Source organism: Labrus mixtus, chromosome 3, assembly GCF_963584025.1.
Source record: "Labrus mixtus chromosome 3, fLabMix1.1, whole genome shotgun sequence".
Taxonomy (NCBI): Eukaryota; Metazoa; Chordata; class Actinopteri; order Labriformes; family Labridae; genus Labrus; species Labrus mixtus.
Window position 1 is genome coordinate 30,557,548 of NC_083614.1, and position 23,821 is coordinate 30,581,368.

General features: G+C 39.4%; 2 protein-coding genes across 2 annotated transcripts; both read left to right on the forward strand.

Annotated features, from left to right (window-relative positions):
• The first annotated feature begins 484 nt into the window (after positions 1 to 484).
• lamp3 (lysosomal associated membrane protein 3) lies at positions 485 to 9,379 on the forward strand. Its single transcript, XM_061034546.1, has 9 exons — positions 485 to 642; positions 2,496 to 2,600; positions 2,752 to 2,856; positions 4,176 to 4,289; positions 5,610 to 5,692; positions 6,011 to 6,133; positions 7,345 to 7,417; positions 7,508 to 7,678; positions 8,303 to 9,379. Exons 1-9 carry the CDS (start codon positions 582 to 584, stop codon positions 8,440 to 8,442), a joined length of 975 nt encoding a protein of 324 aa, XP_060890529.1. The 5' UTR covers positions 485 to 581; the 3' UTR covers positions 8,443 to 9,379.
• Positions 9,380 to 9,524: 145 nt separating this feature from the next.
• On the forward strand, positions 9,525 to 23,071 carry mccc1 (methylcrotonyl-CoA carboxylase subunit). The gene is made up of 19 exons (XM_061034548.1): positions 9,525 to 9,828; positions 10,313 to 10,356; positions 12,297 to 12,436; positions 12,577 to 12,672; positions 12,927 to 13,048; positions 13,233 to 13,380; positions 13,469 to 13,590; positions 13,691 to 13,802; positions 14,999 to 15,080; positions 15,194 to 15,321; positions 15,413 to 15,596; positions 15,993 to 16,102; positions 16,211 to 16,427; positions 16,526 to 16,612; positions 17,733 to 17,782; positions 18,512 to 18,649; positions 19,914 to 20,021; positions 21,419 to 21,490; positions 21,609 to 23,071. Exons 1-19 carry the CDS (start codon positions 9,773 to 9,775, stop codon positions 21,753 to 21,755), a joined length of 2,163 nt encoding a protein of 720 aa, XP_060890531.1. The 5' UTR covers positions 9,525 to 9,772; the 3' UTR covers positions 21,756 to 23,071.
• The last annotated feature ends 750 nt before the right edge of the window (positions 23,072 to 23,821 follow it).

The window sequence follows — 23,821 nt, forward strand, 5'->3', positions numbered from 1 at the left end:
AAGGTCCCTGGTTTGAATGGTTTGCATGATTGTTTTCCTTTGGGTAAAAGCGGTATACATAATGGATGGATGGATAAAGGCTTTAAGAGGAGAAGAAAATACATTTAATTTCTTATCAGAAACATTTTGAATCCTTCATAATGTTTAGCATGCCCAACACAGTTTTGATCTTAGAAGTTGTTTCTCATTTGATCCTCAAACTTGACCACGAGAACAGCATCATTTGGACTGAGTTTTTCCTCATTTTAATTCCTGTTTATGTTTAAAATGTTTTTTTTATTTTTTTATAAATGATTGTATTATGTAAAGGTTGAGTAGTGTGTGGACAACATGGTTTGAGGTAGCTGCTGGTCGTTTCGTTTTGTCAGTTAAAACTGACACAAAGTTTCCCATCAGAGGTGCCACTTCAGTGCTGAGAGAGTCAGCCCGCCTCCTGCGACACTTCACTTCCTCTGTGCGGGTCGCTTAGGTGTTAAACAGTTTCACATTTACAAGTCCGACCACAGCTGTAGCGCTCTATAACTCCACTACTCATTACTGCAGATTTACTCCACTCTGCTTCTTTATTTACTTCACTAACTATGATGCTCATGGCTCAATCAGGTGGATGGACTCTTTTCCTCCTGGCTGCTGTTATTCCCAGTAAGTTTGAGGATATATTTTTTTTCTACCTCAGAAAGAGATCTCTCAACTCTTTCTTTGTCTTTTCTCTGTTACTTGAAAAACATTTTTGTTGGAGACTTTTAGTATTTACATTAAACTGTTTCTTAATGCTGCTGTGCTTTCTTTTTAATAGTGTTTAATATCTTCTACATGTCTGGTATATGAGCACTCTGGTGTCCTCTACACACGAGTGCTCTCTTCAGTGGTCTTTTGTGGTTTCCACCTTTCCATCTCTCTCATGCCGTGGTTTAATGCACCAGATATGACGAGGCTTAGAATCACTATGACTACAGTAGAGTTGCATCCACTTATTCGTTTTAAAATATCTTGCAATAAGTTTGCCAAAAGCACGTGCCATTGTTGTAATGTTTTTATTTTGTACAGTATAACCATGTATGCATGCTACCAGGTTGTTCTGTTGCAAAGTGAACAAAGGTTATAACAAAAATGTAGTTTGTTTCCCATTGGTTTTAAACTTATTGCATCACCTGTTATTCCAAAAATCTGTTAAGTCTTTTGGCAGAGTTACAACGTGGGGTACGACAGGAGTGCAGATGATTTAACTATATGCAGAATTAAAAGGAACATGCAGCACTAAGGTTAAATATAATGTAAGACTGGTCCTGCCGCATATCATGCAGCCCTGTCATCTGGCACTCAGTATCAGCTGATCACCAGAGTGGATGAAATGTACTGCAGGAAGCTTTTTGTGTGTGTTGAGAAATAATAGCTCGGTAACAAGCCAAGAGTACAGATTTGCATTGCTTTGCTTCGTAAAGTACACATCTCTGGTTGGTTCCCTTCACAAATATGCAGTAATGCAGCCTTTATTGGACTTAATCAACAGAAAAGGATCCCTGTGTAAAAGTCTCCTGTACTGTATATCGTGCTCTGATAGTGAATGTAATGTTGCATTGCAGCCAGTGACACAGAAAACCTCTTTCACATGACATGACCAGTTAAAGCAGAGCTACATAGAATACTTTACCAAGTATGAGTAGGACAGTATAACAAGTCGTGTTTGCAGTTATGTGCAGCAACTTTTCCACTCTGTTTACATATTTATTCATTTTCTACAATTCTACAATTCACTCAGCAGACTCTTTTATCCAAAGCGACGTACATCAGAGAGTAAGAACAACACAAGCAAGGATCTAGAAAAAAAGGGAACAATGTCAGTAAGAGCAAACGATCAGCTTTGAGTCTGATTGGACACACAGGTGCTGACAGGAAGTGACCAGAGGCAAAGCACAACATTGAGGGCAGTTCTTGAGAGCTCTAATCAGTATAGAAACCATCTTATAAGTCGTCGTTATCAAACAAAAACCATCGTCATTACCATCATCATCATCAATAATATGGAGACCATCATCATTAAGTTAGTAGGTATTCATGAAAGAGCTGGGTCTTTAGCTTTTTCTTAAAGGTGCAGAGGGTTTTAATACTGCTATGAAGACAGCTAAATGCCTGCAGCTTTCTAGTTTAAGACAAATTTCCATATTGCAACGAAAAAGTGAATGGTACCTTTTCATTCATATTGCATGGCCTGCTGTGGCGTTTTACAGGACTGTATTGTGTTGCCTTGCGTTGTATCGTATCGTCAAATCCTATGAATTTTGTGGATATTGGATGTTGTTATGGATATTTGTAGAAACCCACCCAATAGAAAGGGTTTTGATCCAGTAACCCAACACTGGTTTAAATGTCTGGTGTAAAGAAGCAGTTTTTCCACCAAACCCACCCACATCAACTCTGACTTTGGTTAAACTACCAAAGGATTTACAGCGTTACTAACTGATTTGTTAAAATGGACGTGTCTCTTCCTCCTCCAGGTGTTCACCTCCAGGGGAACAACAGCTCTATCCAGCTCGATTCTAGCTCTGACCTGAACACTGAGGCTCAAATCTACCACTCTGTTGAGGAGATCCCTCCAAAAGGTACACACCTACAAAACACCAGAGCCCCAAAAAGTCCATTAAAGAATACTTTTCTGTAGCAAAGTTTTTGTAAAAGGAGACAAAAAGAGCCTTCACTCTTTTGACAGTTGTATTGTGATAAATACTGGTGTTCGTCTCTTCCTCCTCAAAGGTGTTCAGGTCCAGGGAAACAGCATCTCTGACCAGGCTGACTCCGACTCCAAGGTGACCACTGAGGCTCAGATCTACAACTCTGTTGAAGAGATCCCTTTAAGAGGTACACACATATACAACACCTGATTTTTATTCCCCCCCCCCAAAGAAAACCTTATTTCCTGAGATATGTCCAGAAACGCTTCTATGATAGAAATCATAGCGTTGTCTACATTTGTGCAAAAAGTTGAATTGAAAAGGGAACTTGTGTCCATCCACTCTATATTATTTTCTGCTGACCTTTTGGTAGATGCGCTTAATTAATCTGTGCATGATACAAATACATTGAACCAAAATACTGTCACTTACAACTAGGAAAATACATCATGCTTCTCCCATATTAGCTTTTCTGCACTGGCACTGATAAAGACTTCTCCTCACATCCATTACTATTAATGGGCAGGCACAATCACATCATGAAGACCTTATAGTTCCCTTTTTAATACTCTATACGATTATGCTCCCAGAATGTAGGCCTTGTTCTTGTTGTACCTAAGGTCTCCAAATATAGTATGGGAGGCAGAGTTTTTAATGACCTGATCCCTTCCCTTTGGAATTATCTACCAGTTAGGGTGTGAGAAGCAGAAAACCTCTCTACTTAAGACTGGACTTAAAGCTTTACATTTTGATAAAGCTTACAGTCAGGTTTGTGCTCAGGCTTGACTTGGACCAGCCCGGAGCTGATATAGGCTTAGACTGCTAGGGGACTTGATACACCACGCTTTGCATGACTTGGACATGAATCATGAAAGATTCAAATCCCATTGATACATGTTACTAACTTTGTATCTTTCCTGGAGTTGTTGTGCTCTCCTAAGGCTCAGCTGTCGGCATGGTAACACCTTGTTCCTTTAACATAGTTTAACATGAGACAAGTATTATGTTTATTCCATCCAGAACCAATGGGGTATTTTTTTTTTTCTGCCTTTAATGGAGCGATAGGACGGTGGATAGAGTTGTAAATCAGGGAGAGAGAGAGTAGAGAATGACATGCGGGAAAGGAGCCACAGGTGGGTTTCGAACCTGGGCCGCCCGCTTGGAAGACTATGGCCTCCTTACATGGGGCGCCGGCACTAACCACTGCACCACCAGCGCCCCACCAATGGGGTATTTTGAGAAATGTTTCAGTTTTCATTTTTCTCAATACCTTGTGGGTAGAAAACCAACAGAAGAGTTTTTTTTTGATACAGCAATGCAACAGAAAAATACAAATATTACCAACACAGGGTCAAACAATCCGCCACTGGTACTCGCTGAATTTAACCCAGTTGTTTACTGACCTCTGTTAACTCTGTCTTTTTTAAGTTTTCCCATCAAATCCATTTTGTTGAAGTCCAATAGAAATGATTTATTGGTGTATTTACATGTTTCTTCCTCCACCAGTTGCTCAGGGGAACAGCAGCTCCACCCAGCCTCTATCTGACTCTGAGGAGTTTCCCTCTGACGCTCAGTTCTACCGCCCGGTCCTTCAGCCCTCTGAGTCCATCCCTCCTATAGGTATACACCTACACAATGAGCCAGATGTATCACAGAAATATGAACAACACCACCAGTTTCTCTGACCCACTTATTCTAATCTCAAAGATGTCCCCAGTAGTGATAGAATCAAAGGGTGAGATGCACAACAAGAGAATAAAAGCTAACTAATGAAAGTGAATCAGACGATGCCTGTGGTCGCTGTCAGCTGTCAAACCGGTTGGCTTTTTGTAGATGGTTGGCACTGTGCGATGATTATAAAAGAGATTTTTTACTTTAAGGTTGTGAAAGCTGTTTTATTTTTAACTGAAAACAAGTTTGATCAGTAGGTTTAACATCTGTCTGAACTCAGTAGTTTGATGACTGAGATGAAATGAGGTTGTCCTACACTTACAGGAAATGATAACTCATTTCAATTATTTTTGGCATGTCATGTAAAACGAGACTGTTACACTTTATAACTTAATAAGTGAAAATGTTCTACAAGAATAACACACACTGATATATAAAATAAGAGATTCTGAAAATGAAAATAAACTAACATAAAAGAAACACAGCTAGATGAATGATCTACAAAGATACGACGGAGGATTAGGGCCACGTTAAATTTTTTTAATTTTTTTTTATTTCGAGATTAAAGACGTAAATTTAAGAGATTAAACTCGTAAATTTACGACTTTATTCTCGTAAATAATACTTTCATCATTTGTCGCGCAGGCTGGTCTCGAACTCGTTAATTTACGAGATTAAACTCATAAATACGTAAATTTACGACTTTAATCTCGTAAATGCACGACTTTATTCTCATAAATTTACGACTTTAATCTCGTAAATGTACGACTTTATTCTCGTAAATTTATGACTTTAATCTCGTAAATGTACGACTTTAATCTCGTAAATGTACAACTTTATTCTCGTAAATGTACAACTTTATTCTCGTAAATAATACTTTCATCATTTTCACTCAGGCTGGTCTCGAACTCGTTAATTTATGAGATTAAACTCATAAATACGTAAATTTACGACTTTAATCTCGTAAATGTACAACTTTATTCTCGTAAATTTACGACTTTAATCTCGTAAATGTATGACTTTATTCTCGTAAATTTACGACTTTAATCTCAAATTTAAAATTTTTTTTTAACGTGACCCTAATCCTCCGTCATACACAGACACACTCTCTTTGAACCTTTTTTCTATAAGACTCATAGAGAACAACTGCTGTAGAGCTGTGAAACCTAGAAAATGAATCAAAGGAACCCAGTTTTAGAAAATGTCATGTTATCATGTGAAATTTGTATCTTATGTTACAGTTGATATTTTTTGTGTCTATTTGCACAGGGGACTACATGCTAAAGACTCTTGCTGGGATACCATGCATCAAAGCTAAAATGGGAGTGGTGTTCATTGTCATCGAAAATAAGGTTAGTGGCTGTGAATGGGTCAGCAGTAAGCAGTTTTTTTCCCTTTTTTGCACATTTTGCAGTAAGTGTGCATGTCTGTCAGCATTTATTTGTGAGGTGTTACTATTTGGTTTTACTGTTGAAACTGTAGAAATCTAAAAGAAGCATCAGCTCTTTTTTAAAAACAGACTTGGACACGATCTCCAGCACTGTGATACATGAGTGGAAATACATAAACATTTAGGCAGCGTGTAACCAACACGTTGATAAGGTCCTCTGACTCGTGATGCTGTCTATTGCTATGAAGTAACTCTGCTCTCTTCTGTGTTTTCTCTGCAGACCCGGTACCTGAGCCTCGAACCGACCAGCGTCAGGACCACCGGTTACTGCGGTATAAAAACTGCCGTCCTCTGCCTCACTCTGCCAAACAACGCTGCCAGTCTGCAGTTCGTCTTCAAAAAGGTACAAAAAATTTAACGAACAAATGGATAATCCTCACTGTGAGAATGTTGCACTGCAGGAAGGGATGCAATGTAACTAAATGTGTTCACATTCGCCCTTAATTTTGGTACTCCAGCAGGTATTTGAGGTATGTGCACTTGACTTGAGTGTGTGCACTTAATACAACTTAGTACTTCTCCTGCACTACACCTGACAGCCAAAAATTCTACTTTTAACTATTTTCCAAAAGCATTAGTAACTTTTTTTAAATTGAGCTTGGTGAAATATAAAACAGAAGAATGAAAGTGCCTCTTTGTGGTTTAATCGATTAGAGATATTCCCTCTAAGCTCTCTCTCTCTTTCACAATGGGATTCCTGACCTAGATGGCAGCATACAAAATGTTTCAAATGAAAGAGCCGACTATAACAAACAGAAATAACATCAAACAATGAACAGAATTCAACAACCAGATCTGAGCATGCACTCGCAAATAATCCCTAATCCTGTTTTGTGAAACCTTGCAGGTTTGTTTAAGCATCTCGTTTAAGAAGACTTTAAATGAGACGAAAAGTGTCTTTAGAAATGATGTTAAACATTTCACAGCACAATGGCTATGTTATGTTTTGACATTTACTTTAAGTAAATAATGTCTAATATGGTCTACCCTCACACAGAACATGTGTATGGAATGAAAATATTCACTTGTTTCTGTTTTTGCATCATTTGAAAAACCATTTGTCTACTCAACAAAAATGGAAAAATGTGACTGCAGAGGAAACAGGTGCGCCATGCAGAAGGTTACATAATATTGCCAACTTCAGCTGATTAGCAGACTAATTAAACCAACAGGGTGCAATAGTGCAGTGCAATAGCTGAGAAATAATAGCCAAGGCACAAGCCAAAAGTCTGGATTTGCATGAAAAGAAAAACAAGATTAGTACAAATGTCCAGTAACAGTCAGCGGAAATGTTTTTAAAAAAGCATGGAAATGATGTAATATGTTTTCCACAAATGTGCAACTGGCAAACTTTTTTGTATGATCACACAATGAGGAATTAATCTAGAACATGTAGATTTCAGTTTAAGAGAAAAAAAATTTTCTGGCAATGGCAACAGCAAGTTCAAAGATCCATTATCTACCGTAGATTAATGATTCATTCATTAGCTGGAGTTTGTTTATTTTGAAGAAATTCTGTGATTCATTCTGTGTCTGTTTGCGTTTCATCTTCAGAACAAGACTCTTTTCTCCGTCACCAAGCTGACCGCTCATTTGACTCCTTTGCCTCCCTGCAATGGATGTCGAAGTAAGACCACAGAGAGGCACATAACACACATATCCAGTACAAAACCTGCAAACATTAACACCTCTCCCTGTCTTACCTCCTTCCTCAAAGATAAGACTTACTCAGGTGTCATGGCCCATGAAGAGCTGTTCACTACGGCTACAGGACAGAGCTTCAAGTGCAATTCTGAGACTCTGTTCCTGATGTCGTCTCAGCTGAACATCAAACTGGTTCCTCTGCAGGTGCAGGCCTTCACGCTGAACAAAGGAGAGTTTGGAAAAGGTATCTGAGCTAGATTATTTGCATGAAACAAACAGGGGTAACTAGCCTGTTCCACAAAGAGTGCATTTAGGTTTATCCTGCTTTAGTGGGTTTAGAGCTAAAATCATAATAAAGCTGCTAAGACTCTCTTTTATTTCACTGTTTTTTTTTAAAGACTTGGACAAAATGCTCACTGAAAAGTTAGTCAACATTTGTTTAGGATAGTCTATAAACTAAGCTAGATATTGTTTTGTTTAAGCTGAGTATAGTAGTGTGAAAACCAAGTGCAAGCTCATTACAAACAAATAGAAAGTGCCCAATCTAAAATGGATACAAGCACAAGTTTTGTACAATTCTGCATGCATTAAAATGATTATATTATATATTTTGACTTGATATTTTGAGCCTGTTTCTGCATAAAGTAATATCTACTTACACGTAGACAATGTGTGGACTACAGTCTACACTTCAGGCTCAAACTACGAGGATGCAACAAATGTAGACTAATTCCAAGAACAGCATTCATTTCTGCACAGATTAAACGTGACACAGACATGTTTTTCTAATAAATCAAAACCCTTTTTTTCCTCTTGACTTTTCCTCCCTTCTCTTCCTCCATCTCCCTCCTTCTGTCTCATGTTTCAGATGTGGAGTGTTGGGCTGACTATAACAAGCGAGTCATCCCCATCATCATCGGGGCCGTAGTGGTGTGTATCATTTTGATCGTTGTGATAACCTTCCTGATCGTTAGAGACCGCCGGACAGAAGGTTACAACAGCCTGTGAGAGATCCTGTGAAACGTGACGGAGATGTAATCCAGCTCGAAGACGATTTGAGAGCTTGTTTGTGACTGTTACAAAAACTTCCCTCCTACACTTGAAGTGATGTTTTTCTCCTGCCTGGGATTCGTCCAAAAAATAAACAAAGGTCTGAGGTCAAATATTCTGATGATAAATGCAAACGATGCTGTTTAAAAAATATATAATTTCAGTTTTTCAAAGGTTTTATTTTCTATCTCCCGTTCTCTTTGCAATTATATTCAATTAGCATTTTGTTGGACGTGTTTTGTTGAAACAATCTGATTTATTTCATGTTGAACAGTTATTTAAAAAAAAAAAGGGAAACAGGCTTTATGTAAATAAATAAACCAGATTTTAATTAGCCTTATCAATCAGTTTTGCTTGGTTGTTGTATGTTGTAGGGCTGGGCGATATGGACCAAAACTCATATCTTGATATTGATTAGCTGAATGGAGCTACTCGATATATATCGATATGTATTTTATTAACAGTGAAAACACATGGAAAAATAAACTACCTGTTTGTGAATTTAAAAAGTAATATTATAAAATGTTCCTTAAATACAATAAAAGAGAGAGAGAGGAGGAGCAGGGTTAAGAGGGACAGACAGTCAGTCATCATCAGTGAGATGAGAAAAAGACGACCTGTCACCCCTGTAACGTTATTTTAATACAACATAAACTATATCGATATTAATGATATTGACTTACCCTATATCTTGTTTGAAAATATATCGATATATCTTAAAAAGTCGATATATTCCCCAGCCCTAGTATGTTGGCTTCTGTGTTAAAATGTGATGCAAAACTCAAATGAAAGCACTATAAGTGTAAAATATTAAAGTGTCCACCTGAATTTCTATGTTTGAATTGCTTTGCAGGAAAGTTTCTTGTTTTTGAAATAAAACGAGTTTTATTAAATTCTTCTGAATGTGTTTTTTTTTTTTTTTTTTTAATTGCTGATTATCACATCGGGATTAAAAGTGATTTACCGCCCTCTGCTGGTGATTCTTAGAAACTGCAGTTTCCTCCACACCTCCGTTTTCCTCTTTCTTATTGGCTGTCGAAACTACGAGTCCTCGGACGGGTCATAACCTGATGATACGGACATTTACAAGCGTGTCTTTTTGTCTTGTGCTTTAAGTTTATGAGTTTGAATCCCGGTGTATTAATCTGTTGTTTATATTAGGGTTGTTTTTCTGGAGTAAAAGCCGAACTGAACCCGTTTATGACCTTTTGTTAGTACATTTACCGCTTCGCCTTTTCCTGCTCAGCTGCTCAGGCTATTAGCTCTCTAGCTTCAGCAGCTCGTAGCTATGGCTGCAGTTATCCTGAGTTTCCCAACTCTGCAGGGTCTGAGGATATTCACACAGTGAGTACATCACCTGCTACAATCCCGTCACTGCCTCTCACATTATCTTCCACAAACGAGCTTTGTTTTGCATTAATTTTTAACGTTATCTCATTGCTATCAAGTTTGATCCGACCAGTGTTAATGCTAGCTGAGGTGTGAGCTAACCTTACAGGTGAATGTGTTTCCTTCATTGCAAAACGTCACTTTATAGATTATTTAGTGGTGCTGTTGTGTGCAGACAAATACATAATTTACTACTAATGTCATATTCTTGATTTAAAGGATTTCCCCCCTGAAACGAGTCAATGAATCAGATAAAAGTTGAGCAAGGTTAAATAAAGGTAGCAGACTCTGTTTTGGATTTACACTCAAAAAGGGAACAACTTTTTTTATGAGGTTTTTTTTCTTGTATTGTGAAGTTAAGTGTTGTTTAAAACAGTAAAAAAAACTGCAGCCCATGTTGTGATTGTAATAGTTGTGAAGTTGTTTTTCTTCTCCTCAGGAAGCTGTCATGGTCCAGAAGAGGTGTGAGGTTTGTGTCAGGAGGTGAGTCAAGTAAAAGCACCTTTCAGTAGAAATCATCATCAATTATGTGAATGTCTCTGCAGAAAACATGTTGGTGTAGGTCAGGGGTGGGCAACTGGCGGCTCAGGGGCCACATGCGGGCCCCCATCAACCCTTGACGTGGCCCTCAGGTCAATTTTTACACATCAGTTAATTGGAAAACATGACAAAATCTGCCATGAAATCATGAAAACCAGAAATGTGTCCAGAATAATATCTGATCACTGTTACATGTTGAGTTAAATTTGAGACATAATCGACTGTAATCGTTTTTTTATTCTACATTTTGGCCCCCTGGCGGTGAGAGTTAAATGAATGTGGCCCCTTGCTGTGACCGTCCCCTGCTGTAGTTTCTCTTTCACAGCTTAGTCGGATTAAATTTGTTCTCCAATCGCAGTGAAGGACATTTTAATCTTTTTGTCCTTCAAGTGGATTAACTGTAAAAATATCAAGTGTTTAAAATAGCAAGAATTATTTATTTTATTTATTTATTTTTGCAGCTGCATTATTAAATGTAATTGCAATTTCCACCTGTTGTCCCTGGACAGGTAGACAAATAATACACAACAGGAAGTGCATTATGCAGAGCAGGGAGGGGAAACTTTGGTCACAGCAAGGGGCCACATTCATTTAACTCTCACCGCCAGAGGGCCAAATTGTAGAATACAAAAATGATTACCCTATTTAACTTGACATATACCAGTAATCTTCTGGTTTTCATGATTTCATGGCAGATTTTTGTCATGTTTTCTTCATGTTTCCAATTAATTGACCCGAGGGCCACGTTGGGGGTTGATGGGGGCCGCATGTGGCCCCCGGGCCGCCAGTTGCCCACCCCTGATCTAGAACAACAGTATGTCAAGAAAAGTCCGTTAGTGTGGACATTAAACTTCATAAGACAAAACATATATAAATAAATATGAACTAATAAAACAGCACCAAAGAAAAATGTCCATCAGTATAAAAAGTAGATTTTTTAATTTTTTTTTAATTTTGTCAATTTTATTTCATTCAAAGAAACAATAAAGTTAAGAAAAACAAACAAACATAAAATCTCAAATTTTGAATGAAAAGAAGCAGAAATGGTAAATGGACTTGAGCTTGTAGAGTGCTTTTTCTAGTCTTCCGGCTCCTCAAAGCTCTTTTACACCACATGTCACATCCACACATTCACACACTGATGGTAGTGATCGCTCTGTAGTATCATCCATCAGAAGTAACTAATCCCATTCATACACCGCCAACAAAGCAGCGGGAGCAATTTGGGGTTAAGTGTCTTGCCCAAGGACACATAGGACATGTTTCCCAGCTGGGGATCGAACCCTCGACCTTCCGGTTGAGAGGCGGCGACTCTACCAACTGAGCCACAGCCGCCGAAAGAAGACTAATCTTATAATATCTGCCCCTCTTTCACAAAACTTTAATTAAAACAAAACAGAACACAATTCAAATTAAATTAAATTGGCAGCCCCACTGCACGTCCTCCTCACCTGTTCAGATGAACAATGATCACTAGTGGTTCAGATTTAGTGCTGATTTGAGGCAGAACTGTGGCTGTTTCTATCTGACCTTTATGACAATAAATCTTTGAGAGTGATAGTTTGAAGTCCTATAAAAACTTTTGCATTGGGGCGCTAATGGTCCTAGTGGTCACTCGCTCCCCATGTATGAACACTACAGTACTCCAAGCGGGGGGGGGGCTGGGTTCAAGTCTGACCTCCGGCTGCTTTCCTGAATGTCATTCCCCACTCTCCCCGGATATTCTGCTCTGTCCGTCTGCCTGCAAAGTCATTGGGTCAAAATAAATAATTGTCTGCACATGTTGATTGAACGAGTGACGGCTGAGGTGTCGTCTTGTTTTAGGTGTGCTGTCATCGTTGTGGAGGAAAAAAAACTCAAGTTTGTGTTTTGTCTTGTTGAAGGGGTGGGAAGGATAGAAAAGGTGTTGATCGCCAATCGCGGAGAGATCGCGTGTCGTGTGATGCGCACGGCCAAGAAAATGGGCGTCCGCTCTGTGGCTGTTTACAGCGACGCGGACAAAGACTCCATGCACGTGGCCATGGTGAGATCTGAATGTTTCTGTCTTGGAAAGAGCCGATTCTTTGAATATTTTTTTTACTCAGTCTGTTCTCCCCGTTCACGATGAGAAAACGCATTGCTCAAGTTGTGTTTTCTGTTTTGTTCTGTTATTTTCTTTTTTAGGCGGATGAAGCGTACCACATCGGCCCGCCGCCCTCCCAGCAGAGTTACCTCTCCATGGAGAAAGTTTTGGAAGTGGCAAAACAGTCTGGATCACATGTGAGATGTTCTCTACGTGTTTATATAATTCACTTTTTGGTTGAGGAGTAATGCTTTAATTTGAATCAACTCCTGCTGAAAGAGACTTGTGTGTGTGTGTGTGTGTGTGTGTGTGTGTGTGTGTGTGTGTGTGTGTGTGTGTGTGTGTGTGTGTGTGTGTGTGTGTGTGTGTGTGTGTGTGTGTGTGTGTGTGTGTGTGTGTGTGTGTGTGTGTGTGTGTGTGTGTGTGTGTGTGTGTGTGTGTGTGTGTGTAGGCGGTCCACCCTGGTTACGGCTTTCTGTCAGAAAACACAGAGTTTGCAGAGGCCTGTAAACAGGAAGGTATCATTTTTATTGGACCGCCGTCCTCTGCCATCAGAGACATGGGCATCAAAAGGTAGCACACATTCACATCAAAACAATACACATGAATATTCCCTGAACGTCTTAAATATAAACGTTAGATCAAAACATGTATGTTGGTATTTAAAATGTTTGTGGAGGCTTTTGTGTCTCTGCAAGCAGAAAAAGGGGAATACGGCAATCGTATTTCATTGCTTTGTCGTCTTCTCCTCCTTCAGCACATCCAAACACATCATGTCAGCTGCTGGGGTGCCAATCATCGGCGGTTACCATGGAGACGACCAATCAAACGAGAGACTGCAAGCAGAGGCGGCCCAGATAGGATTCCCGGTGATGATTAAAGCGGTCCGTGGAGGAGGAGGCAAGGTGAGAGGGTGAAAGGGTGCTTCAATAAGTCTGACAGAGGAACTCAATGGAACATTAAGTGTGTGTGTGTGTGTGTGTGTGTGTTCAGGGGATGCGTATTGCACGGTCAGACACAGACTTCTTGGAGCAGTTGGAGTCAGCGAGGAGGGAAGCCAGAAAATCCTTCAACGATGACGTCATGCTGGTTGAGAAGTTCGTAGAAGATCCCAGGTAAAAAAAATTCATTCAGTTACTTGATACTGCCGACCGACAGCGCCGCCACCTTTACCCACCTGGTGAACTCTTCTCTGTTTTTTTTTTTGTCCTGTAGGCATGTGGAGGTTCAGGTGTTCGGGGACATGCACGGTAACGCAGTTTATCTGTTTGAGAGAGACTGCAGCGTCCAGAGGAGACATCAGAAGATCATCGAGGAAGCACCAGGGGTGAGTGGGTGGTGATGGTCACATGGATTTACTGTTGTAGAAAAGGCTCATAGGGCTTTCACACTTGCAGAAAACTCCTGAAAAACTCTTACTCGGACTTTATCCAGATGAATTTATATATGACACACAAAGCTATAGACCTTCATTGAGATTTAAATTCAGGATTTCTGGAGAAATGTGTCATTAAAATTCTCTTTGTTGGATATTTATTTTGAAAGAGAAAAGTACAAGCTCATGGGTCATATGAAATCTCTTGAGAGCCTGGTGAAAGACTTTCTCATTATGAAAGAGATCAAATTGCACGTAAAAAATGATAAAATAAATATTTTGAAAGGACTGTCTTTCAGTAAGGAACACGTTGTTTGATACCCTCGCTTTACGAATTTTCATATTGATCCCAAAAACAGCAAATGTGTCATTTTCAGAAAAAAATAGAATTTTCCCTCAGATGTAATTTTTGGACACTTTTACTACAATTCTACAATTCACTGAGCAGACGCTTTTATCCAAAGCGACGTACATCAGAGAGTAAGAACAACACAAGCAAGGATCTAGAAAAAAAGGGAACAATGTCAGTAAGAGCAAACGATCAGCTTTGAGTCTGATTGGACACACAGGTGCTGACAGGAAGTGACCAGAGGCAAAGCACAACATTGAGGGCAGTTCTTGAGAGCTCTAATCAGTATAGAAACCATCTTATAAGTCGTCGTTATCAAACAAAACCCATCGTCATTACCATCATCATCATCAATAATATGGAGACCATCATCATTAAGTTAGTAGGTATTCATGAAAGAGCTGGGTCTTTAGCTTTTCCTTAAAGGTGCAGAGGGACTTTTATTGAGATAAATGTAAGAAGTAAATTTTCAGACTCACTGTTTTGTAGAAATAAATAAAAATATATAATATAGAAATAAAACGTGTCAAACTGAAGAGGTTAAAATGCTCCAGCAACACTTTTAGTATGAAGGTCAACTTCATTAACAAATCAGACCGACATGTTTCGGCTTGTGACCTCCATCAGGGTCAAACTAGCAGGAAGTTCACATGAGGTGAAAACATGGCTGAGTATACTGGGTCTGTTGAAAGTCTTTGTTTTCAAAGAGGATACAACCATATTTCTAAAAGGTCATTTTCTATTTCACCATTTTAATTTTACTTTATTCACTTGTCTTTTCCTTTTTTCTTTTTTTCAGCCTGATATTAGTGCTGAGGTTCGACGGAAACTTGGAGAGGCAGCCGTCAAAGCAGCTAAGGCCGTCAACTACGTAGGGGCAGGTGAGACCCCCCGAATACCCAAAACACACACACACACACACACACGTCTCACCACAGAGTCTCAGACCCAGAACACAGTGTCTGACATAGTAGTGTTTAATCGTCCTTTGTAGGCACAGTGGAGTTCATCATGGACGCACAGCATAACTTTTACTTCATGGAGATGAACACACGGCTGCAGGTGGAACATCCCGTCTCTGAGATGATCACTGGGACCGACCTGGTGGAGTGGCAGCTCAGGGTGAGAAGACATGCTGCCAGCCGGAGGACAAAAAATAACCATGAAGTTGTTAATTCAGTCACACTGATGTTTATTCTTTTGTCTCCTGCAGGTGGCAGCAGGGGAGCGCCTGCCTCTTCTCCAGGATGACATCATACTGAGCGGACACTCTTTTGAGGCGCGCATTTACGCAGAGGACCCAAACAACGACTTCTTGCCAGGGGCGGGGCCTCTGCTGCATCTCTCCACCCCTCCAGCAGACCAACACACACGCATAGAGACCGGAGTCAGGGAAGGTAGGGAGTCTAGACCCGACGCTCTGATTGTAATTACAGTGAGATCTCCCATTCAATCTGCACCACAACACAATATCTCTCCTGATTACACACTAAACAAAGACAGATGTTTAGTCAAAGGATCAAGCAAAGAGACAACTGGAAAATTCAAGGCAGAATCAAAGCAGTGAACTGATGAGTGTGGATCTATTAACCTAAGCTCTGTTCATTATGGAGTTTTTATTAAAAAATAAGTATATTAAGGAGCACATGTAAGACATATTAAATCAGTGATTATGCATTATCATTACTCAACATTATTGTAACAAAATTAGCTAAATGTATTTAAGGATAGGCTTTGGTATGAAGAGAACTTCTAAAAATGTATTTTGCATGCTTTTGTGTGTTTGATTCCAGGGGACGAGGTGTCGGCACATTATGACCCAATGATCGCCAAGCTTGTGGTGTGGGGAGAAGATAGATCTGCCGCCTTGAAGAAGCTGCGGTACTGCTTACGACAGTACAATGTAAGACATATATACGGTTCAAACATTTCATTTGAACAAATCGAGAGAAAAAGGCCTGTATTTCTTGCTTCGGTGTCTTAACTTTCTTTGCATCCTCTCCGTCTTCAGATCGTTGGACTGAACACCAACATTGACTTTTTGCTGAGTCTGTCGGGTCACCCGGAGTTCGAGGCCGGCAACGTGACCACCAGCTTTATCCCTCAGCACTACGCCGACCTCTTCCCGGCTCCGACAGCCCCCTCTGGGGCGACGATCTGTCAGGCGGCCCTGGGCCTGGTGCTGCAGGAGAGGAGAGACACACAGGAGTTCACACAGACCTCCACTGGTGGAACAGTTTCCTAATCAGGTTCAGCAGATATCCAGCAGATATGAGATGAAAAAGTTCACTAAGTGTACGTGGTGTGTGTGTTGTTGTTTTTTCAGACCCCTTCTCCCCGTTTGGGTCCAGCAGCGGGTGGAGAAGCAACATTCAGTTTCACCGAAACATGACGCTGCAAGTGGGAGAGAAAAGTAAGAAGGACTCTTTACTGCCCCCTAGTGTAAGGAAGAAGAATGATTGAAGAGTAGAAGAAAGAAAATACACCACAGGCTTGCAATGCAATTATTTTTCATCAGAGACTCTAGATTACAGTCCTGATGAATGTATGTTTTACTTATTTATCCTGTCGTTTCTCAATCTGTCGTCTTCATACTAAAAGAGAGAGAATATGTCACAAAACTTTCTTCAGATTTTTCTTTTGTCCTGCTAAAAAAACATTCGATTTTCAAGATATAAACAAAGTAGACTTTATTTAAAAGAGGTGACTGAAATGTTCTCATATTCTTATATATATATATACATATTCTCAGATTTGTGGTTGAATCATTATATCAGGATTGACTAAACTTGTGTTCTATATGGACTTTGTGGCAGGATAGGAAATTCTTCATTTTTCTTTAATAGCTGTCAATAAGTCAGAAAATCTTCTTTAATGATTTTAAGTCAGCAGTAGTGTCCCACAACATGCAGTTAATTAAGAGCGTTCTTATTTTTTGCAATAAAGTAAAAACAGATCATCAAAAAAAGTACAGATTTACGCTCACCTCTTGGAAAGTGTATCATTTGTTTCTCCACAATTTCAACAATAAGTGTAGACAAAATCATTGTTTGTAAGAGCAACACATCATCTCGTGTGTATATATAGACATGTAGATGGATCATTTTTGTATCCATGTTCTCGTCAAGTATCTACAAACAGGATCATTAAACACGGTGTATTGGTTAAATGATTTGAAGGTTAAAACTGACGGATACATGGGACGTTTAATGTCTAATTTATTATGAAGATGAGTTCAGGGGATCAGTGACTCGTAGTCAGTGTCAGTTTCTCTGTGAACTTAAATACATTATTTAAAGTTTCTTTTACAAAAGGTCACCCAGAGGTCAAGAATAATCCTGCTGTCTGCAGCGGGGTCAGTGTAATGATGATGATGATGATGATGATGATGATGATGATGATGATGATGATGTTAAAATAAAGACTCTGCATTTAGTCACTTCATTGCCTCCTCGTGGTGGCTTCTTTAATTTTCCTTCAAACTGATTGGACATTAAGAAATGACAAAATAAACCTCTTGTTTGTGTCTCTAGAAGTGGATGTGGTCGTCGTTTACAACAAAGATGGAAGCTACTCGATGCAGGTGAGCCTCCGTCAAACATAGTTAATGACACCTTTTATTTCCTGATGTTTGTTTTCAATGTAAAATGTTTCAGATGTTTGAGATTTATTTGAGTTCTGACTGTAGTCAACACAATAGTGGTATTGTTTCATTTTTATATGCCATTACATGCCGATGAATTCCAATAAACTTGAGGATCAAAATGTTATTTTAGCACCAGGAACTGAAGTTTACATTAGTTTACATTATTTTAAAAAAAAATCATATTTGTACTGACTTCTCCACACTGACACAAAAACATTTAACTTCATTTGACCGTATCGATAATGAGCCTAAAAAACGCTCCTGGTACAGAAATATTTTTGGGTATGTAGCGACCCTGTGTCTGCTGTCTGCAGAGAGACGAGTCTCTGTCATGTAAGTTTGCATCTCCTGATTGGCTCCTCTGTTGCTTTTGCCACGACATTACCGTCTTCATTTACTGAGGTCAAGATGGCATGAAATGGTGAGTTTATGCTGAGAGCGCCCTCTGCTGGATCAAATCGTAAACTACATCAGACAGCCTGGTGCGCTGATGGATGGTACATTTTGGATTTGACAACTCATTACAGTTTGAATGTGAGGGAATAAGAACTGACAGAAACTTTTTAAGGAACTTTCAACCACATCTCATAACCTTTAAGCAAAGATGATCTCTAGCTGAGTCTCTTAATGTCTTTATGTTTATCACGAGTGTGTTTCTTCTCTCAGATTGGAGAGGAGGCGTACCATGTGACTGGAGAGGTGGAGGAAGAAGGCGGAGCCTCGTTCCTGCACTGTTCAGTCAATGGAGTCAAGTCTCGTCCCAAACTGGTGATCCTGGACAACACAGTGCACCTGTTCTCAACGGTATGTTATTAACAGCTCTTATGATACAAAAACATGTGATCTATATTTATTATTTTTCTTTCATTAAAGGAAATGTTCATCTTTAATGGACAGGAATTTATGTCAGCGTGAAATGACAGAAAAAGTATTTTTCTAATGTTGTAAAAACTTTTAAATTCAGATTATTTTTGTTGAAGGAAGGCCAGGTGAGTTTTTAAAATACAAACAGCTTTTAGATTGGTGTAAAAGAAAGTGCAGAAGAGTGACAAATTGTTATCAAAATACCCCAAAATCATCATTAGTTAGCGTATTTCAAACCACAAATATTTTCCATATTTACCAATAACTAGTGGGACAAATAAACAAACATAAACATCACGTTCAGAAAGCTGATTTAACTTTTTTAATTACAAAATAGATTTTAATAAATAAGATAATAGGAAGAAGAAACTTAGTGTTCCTTAGGTCAGTGTTCCCCAAAGTGGGGGTCGGGAGACATTGAGAGGGGGTTGCGAGATTCCTTCCCTAAAAGCATTTGAATTGATATAAAAAATGCATATTTTACCCATTATTTTAAAGTTATATACAAAAAAGTTGTTCAATTTAAAATAAAACCATAATCCAAGTGAGATTTGTGCTGAAATGAAAGTAATGTGGAAGAAAATCCTTCAAATGGAAGTTTGCACATGACTGCAACAATGTAGGTGACTGTTGCTCTTTAAACATTCACACAGAAATAAATCAATCATTTTCAGGCTGCTGTGTTCTTTAGTTTAGTTCAAAGTGTTTGGAGAGACCTATTAGTGCGTGTGGCTGTGTGCAACGCTAAATGCTTTAACCACCAACCAGGGACAGACATATATCTGTTTAAACTATTTCTTAAAGCTTATCTTTACAAGGTTAGTGAGAAAGCAGAAGTGTTCACCTAAAGTGAAAAAGTGATGTTTGTCGTGTGTAAGATTTCAGTGACTCCATCAAACTCTGACTCGTGTCAACATTCAGCCGCTGTCTCTATTTGCCTCAGAAATCGTATAAAATCTCGATTTCTTTATGACATAGCTCGTCCTGTTTACTGTCCATATAACCAGAACTCCAGTTCCCCTGAAGCTGCTCAAACTGTCCTTATTTCCCGTCTTTAGTGTCTTTCATCTTTAGGACTGGTGGCCGGGGACAAACCCTCGCCGTCTCTGACATCACAGGAAAATTAAAGACGCTTCAGATCCTCTTACCCCGGCTGCCACTTAACTGTCGCTTCAGTTTCTGACGTGCTTACATCTCTCTGCAGGAGGGGAGCTGTGAAGTGTCGGTGCCTGTGCCCAAGTATCTGGCTGGTGTGAGCGGCTCCGGCGCTCAGGGAGGAGCTGTGGCCCCCATGACTGGAACCATCGAGAAGGTGAGCCGATTACTCAGAGTAATATGAAACCAACATTAAGGAAAACAAGAGCAGGAAAAGAAATATGAAAGACTGAATATTACATCAAAACAATGAAGAGAGCCGTCCCCCCCCCTCCTCCCCTCCTCCAAAGAGTCGATGCTCGCAGGAACCTTCAAACCTTTCTGCGGTCTAACTTCTCTTCATTTTTCAATTTTATTCACATTCATATTGATCCTAGTTTGAGCACGTTTCTGGTCGTGGAGCTTATCAGAAAAATGCAGATGCTTTTTATGTCAGGTCGCTTTCATCACTGCACACCTGTTGGTTTGAGGTTTGCCTGGGTGTGCCTTAAAACCGCCTACTTCTCTGGTCAAAACAAAAACAGACCATTTCACACCTGAATCCAAACTTAGGAGGAGGACATACCGGCTGCTGCGTTGTCAACAGCGAAGACTGCACTTCAACATAACGTGACCCTTAATGTTCAGTGATATGAATAAGGTCATTTTAGGATTGAATTCAGTAAATATCTTACATATTAGTCCTTTAAAGTCTTTATATGTGATTTTTCACACTTAAATGTATAAATCAAGTATATCCTCTGAAAATAACTCTGTGAGTCATGACTGTCTACAATGGGTGTAACACCCGAGTCCCACTGTCTGTGATGTTTTCAGAGTTTTCAGAGTCCTATCTTCAGTTTGTTTACATCGCCCGGATGGCCGGCTGACTCCTCCCCTCGCGTATAAAAGTTGTTTAATTGAGGGACTAGAGAAAAGAAGAATAACATACTGTACTCACTGCTTAACTGTGTTTCTAGATCACGCTCATTTCAGGTAAATTTACATGCAGTGTGAAGATACGAGCAGAATAAAGATCGCTAGCATTAGCATGCTAACACAACAATGCAGCGCGAGTTGTTTTGGTTTCATGCTGGAGCTCAAGGGCGACATCTGCTGGATCAAAAGCATATAAAGCCTTTAAAATATAACATAAAAAATAAAGAATAAATGAAAATCCAGCTGATATAAAAACAATGGACTCTGACAGGACGGTGATTTCATGCTTCATGTGTCTGTTGTTTTTATTTATAGAGACACCTGAGTGTACTTTTGTTTACCTAAGATGTTCAGTGTTCTTAGAATTAATAATATGTTATTAGTAAGACAAAAAACTTTCTAACTTTCTGGGAGATGCTGTAGTCAAAGACAAATCAGTATTTTGCACATTTTTTTACTTTTTCATCAATATTAATTAAACTACCGATGAACATACTGTCATCTGTTGAACCACTGGAGATAATTTAAAGATGCAGCTCATAATAAAGAAGATTACAGTCATTGAAACACGCTGTAACAAAGACACGAGTAACTTCCTGTTAGATACAAACAGTGTGTACTTTGTGTTGTGTTCAGGTGCTGGTGAAGGTTGGAGACAAAGTGGCTGTAGGAGACGCTCTGATGGTCATGATCGCCATGAAGATGGAGGTGAGGGACTTGACACAGGAACACACACACACACACACACACACACACACACACACACACACACACACTGAAGCGTTTGCGTTTGGTAGTAAAAGTCGTCTTTCTGTCGTCTCTGCAGCACACCATCCGGGCGCCCAAATCTGGCGTGATCAAGAAGGTTTTCTTCAGCGAGGGCTCTCAGGCCAATCGGCACGCAGCTCTGGTCGAACTGGAGGAGGAGGTGGAGGAGGAGGAGGGGGGAGAGGGGGAGGGGAGCAGCAAGTAGACAGAACTACACACACACAAATAGATACACACTGACAGGTAGGAGAGAGACTGAGACTTAAATGTAGGTTTGTGTTCAGCACTTGATTGATGATTAAGTCTGGATCCTAAAACACAACAGAGTGGAGGTTAGTCTGAGAAACTCTTTCACCCTGGGGACCCAGAATGCATTTAGAAAAGGTCAAGTAGTCCCAGTGACCTTTGAGCAGTGTGAAGGCTCACTCAGTCGCCTTTTTAACAAATCAAATCAACGCCTTTTACTTTGATTTCAGAACTTTAGTTGGTTTCTGCTTTTCTTTCTCGTGTGTTTCTTTGTTTGAAAAATATGAACGTTTGGCTCTGACACTGTCGGGGTTTGCAAATATATATTTCCTTTATCCTTTATTTCCTGTGTTGTTCTGAGGAGGGGGGGGGGGTCAGCCGAGCCACCTCTCTCTGAACAAAACAACAACAATGAAGCACACCTGAGGCAGACGTATTAATAATAAGACAAAGAGGGTTTGATTTGTAGGAAATATGAAATAATTAAAATAATATTTAAGAGGGTCATAGGAGTGAAATAAATGAGACGGTTACTGACGACTGAAGGGGGGAAAGACTTCACAGATTCACAGGAACTTTACTGAACCATGAACCTTTTAACCGCTGTCCATGTAGCTTATACATTTTCTTATAGCGTCATGTGTCTTTAATAAGCTAACATCTCTTCTCTACCATTTGTAAATATCATCAAATCTGTCGGTATTTAAAACTGCTTTTTATGACTGTTTCACTAAAAACAAAAATCCACATTAGAAGCGACATGCTTTCATTGGACGGTGATCTAAAGAAGGTTCGATGTTATCTTCTTGTTGGAGCTGGAAGATCTTAAATATTGGGGGTTTGGTTAATGTCCACTTTTTCAAACTTGTCCACAGTCTGTCCTTCCACACTGACTCTAAACTCTTCATGGACAAAGCCGATTTATTATCAATGATTGCACTGAGTAGAGACGCTGTGGCAGAAAAAACACTCCAGAAAGTTCAATGATTCCAAATGAACGTTTGACACATTTGGCTCTGATTTGAAATAAAAAAAATAAATCAAAGTATTCATAATGAGATGTCAGTCACAGAGTTTTATCCAGACACATGGTTTGTTTCTTTGTGAATCACAGACTCTCTCCTCTTCCTGACGTCTGTGTTACGAGGCCTTGTAGATCAAAACCTGTGTTCACTTTGTAGATGTGTGACGATTGTTTTCCTTTTTTTTTTTTTTTTTTTTTAAAGAAATGTGATTAGACTGCTCAGAGACTGTAATAAAGATATTTCAGAAGAATGCACCGCCTCATGTCGTACTTGATGAACCGGTGTGTGGAGGGGAGATGAGTTATGAAACACTTTGAATGTTTTAAGTGACGCAGTGTGTGCGCTAACTGAAGAAAACAACCTTCACACTTCAGCAGATCATCCACATCTCAGTCTGTAGCTTTAGTAAGTTTAGCAGACAAACATTTACAGAAACAAACAGTTTATCTCATCATTAAGTCTGCTGCCTTAATAAGAGCAAAAATTACATTTTGAACACTTTTGATGAGACACAAGTTTCTCCTCTTTGCGGTTTGTGATGAGGCCTCATTGACCCGATCCAAATATCTCCCTAAACCCTGAGCACTGAACTCTGACAGGTTTTAACGGTGTAAGGCGTACAGTGTGTGAGGGCTCGAGTCTGAAGAGGAATGTGCCACCCTCGTTACCTGAGGGGAAAAATGGGCCACTAAACATTTACAAAAACAGCTGTGTTTGTTTATCAACCCAGTTATTATAAGAAAAAGAGTAAGGTCTTTGACCTCTTTTGTAAAGTGTCTTAGCTTGATTGATATCTTTCAGTAGTTTTCATATAATTAAGCAAACTATTAAAAGTCAGATTTAAAAAGATAAAGTTAATACTTTGTGTTTTCAAATATTCACTATATAACTCTTTAAATATGCTATAGGCCAAAATTACCACAAAATTAATTACCGTTAACTTGGCTTCAAATTGTCCCTTAAACTTGTTGGCAGGTTTCCGTCATGTCAAAACCAAGTT

Excerpts from the sequence above, each read along its gene's own strand:
- lamp3 (XM_061034546.1), top strand. The coding sequence starts at position 582 with ATGATGCTCATGGCTCAATCAGGTGGATGGACTCTTTTCCTCCTGGCT. Across the intron at positions 2,857-4,175 it reads TGAAGAGATCCCTTTAAGAG|TTGCTCAGGGGAACAGCAGC; the intron begins GTACACACATAT and ends TTCCTCCACCAG. Across the intron at positions 4,290-5,609 it reads TGAGTCCATCCCTCCTATAG|GGGACTACATGCTAAAGACT; the intron begins GTATACACCTAC and ends CTATTTGCACAG.
- mccc1 (XM_061034548.1), top strand. The coding sequence starts at position 9,773 with ATGGCTGCAGTTATCCTGAGTTTCCCAACTCTGCAGGGTCTGAGGATA. Across the intron at positions 10,357-12,296 it reads TGTGAGGTTTGTGTCAGGAG|GGGTGGGAAGGATAGAAAAG; the intron begins GTGAGTCAAGTA and ends GTCTTGTTGAAG. Across the intron at positions 12,437-12,576 it reads ACTCCATGCACGTGGCCATG|GCGGATGAAGCGTACCACAT; the intron begins GTGAGATCTGAA and ends TTTCTTTTTTAG.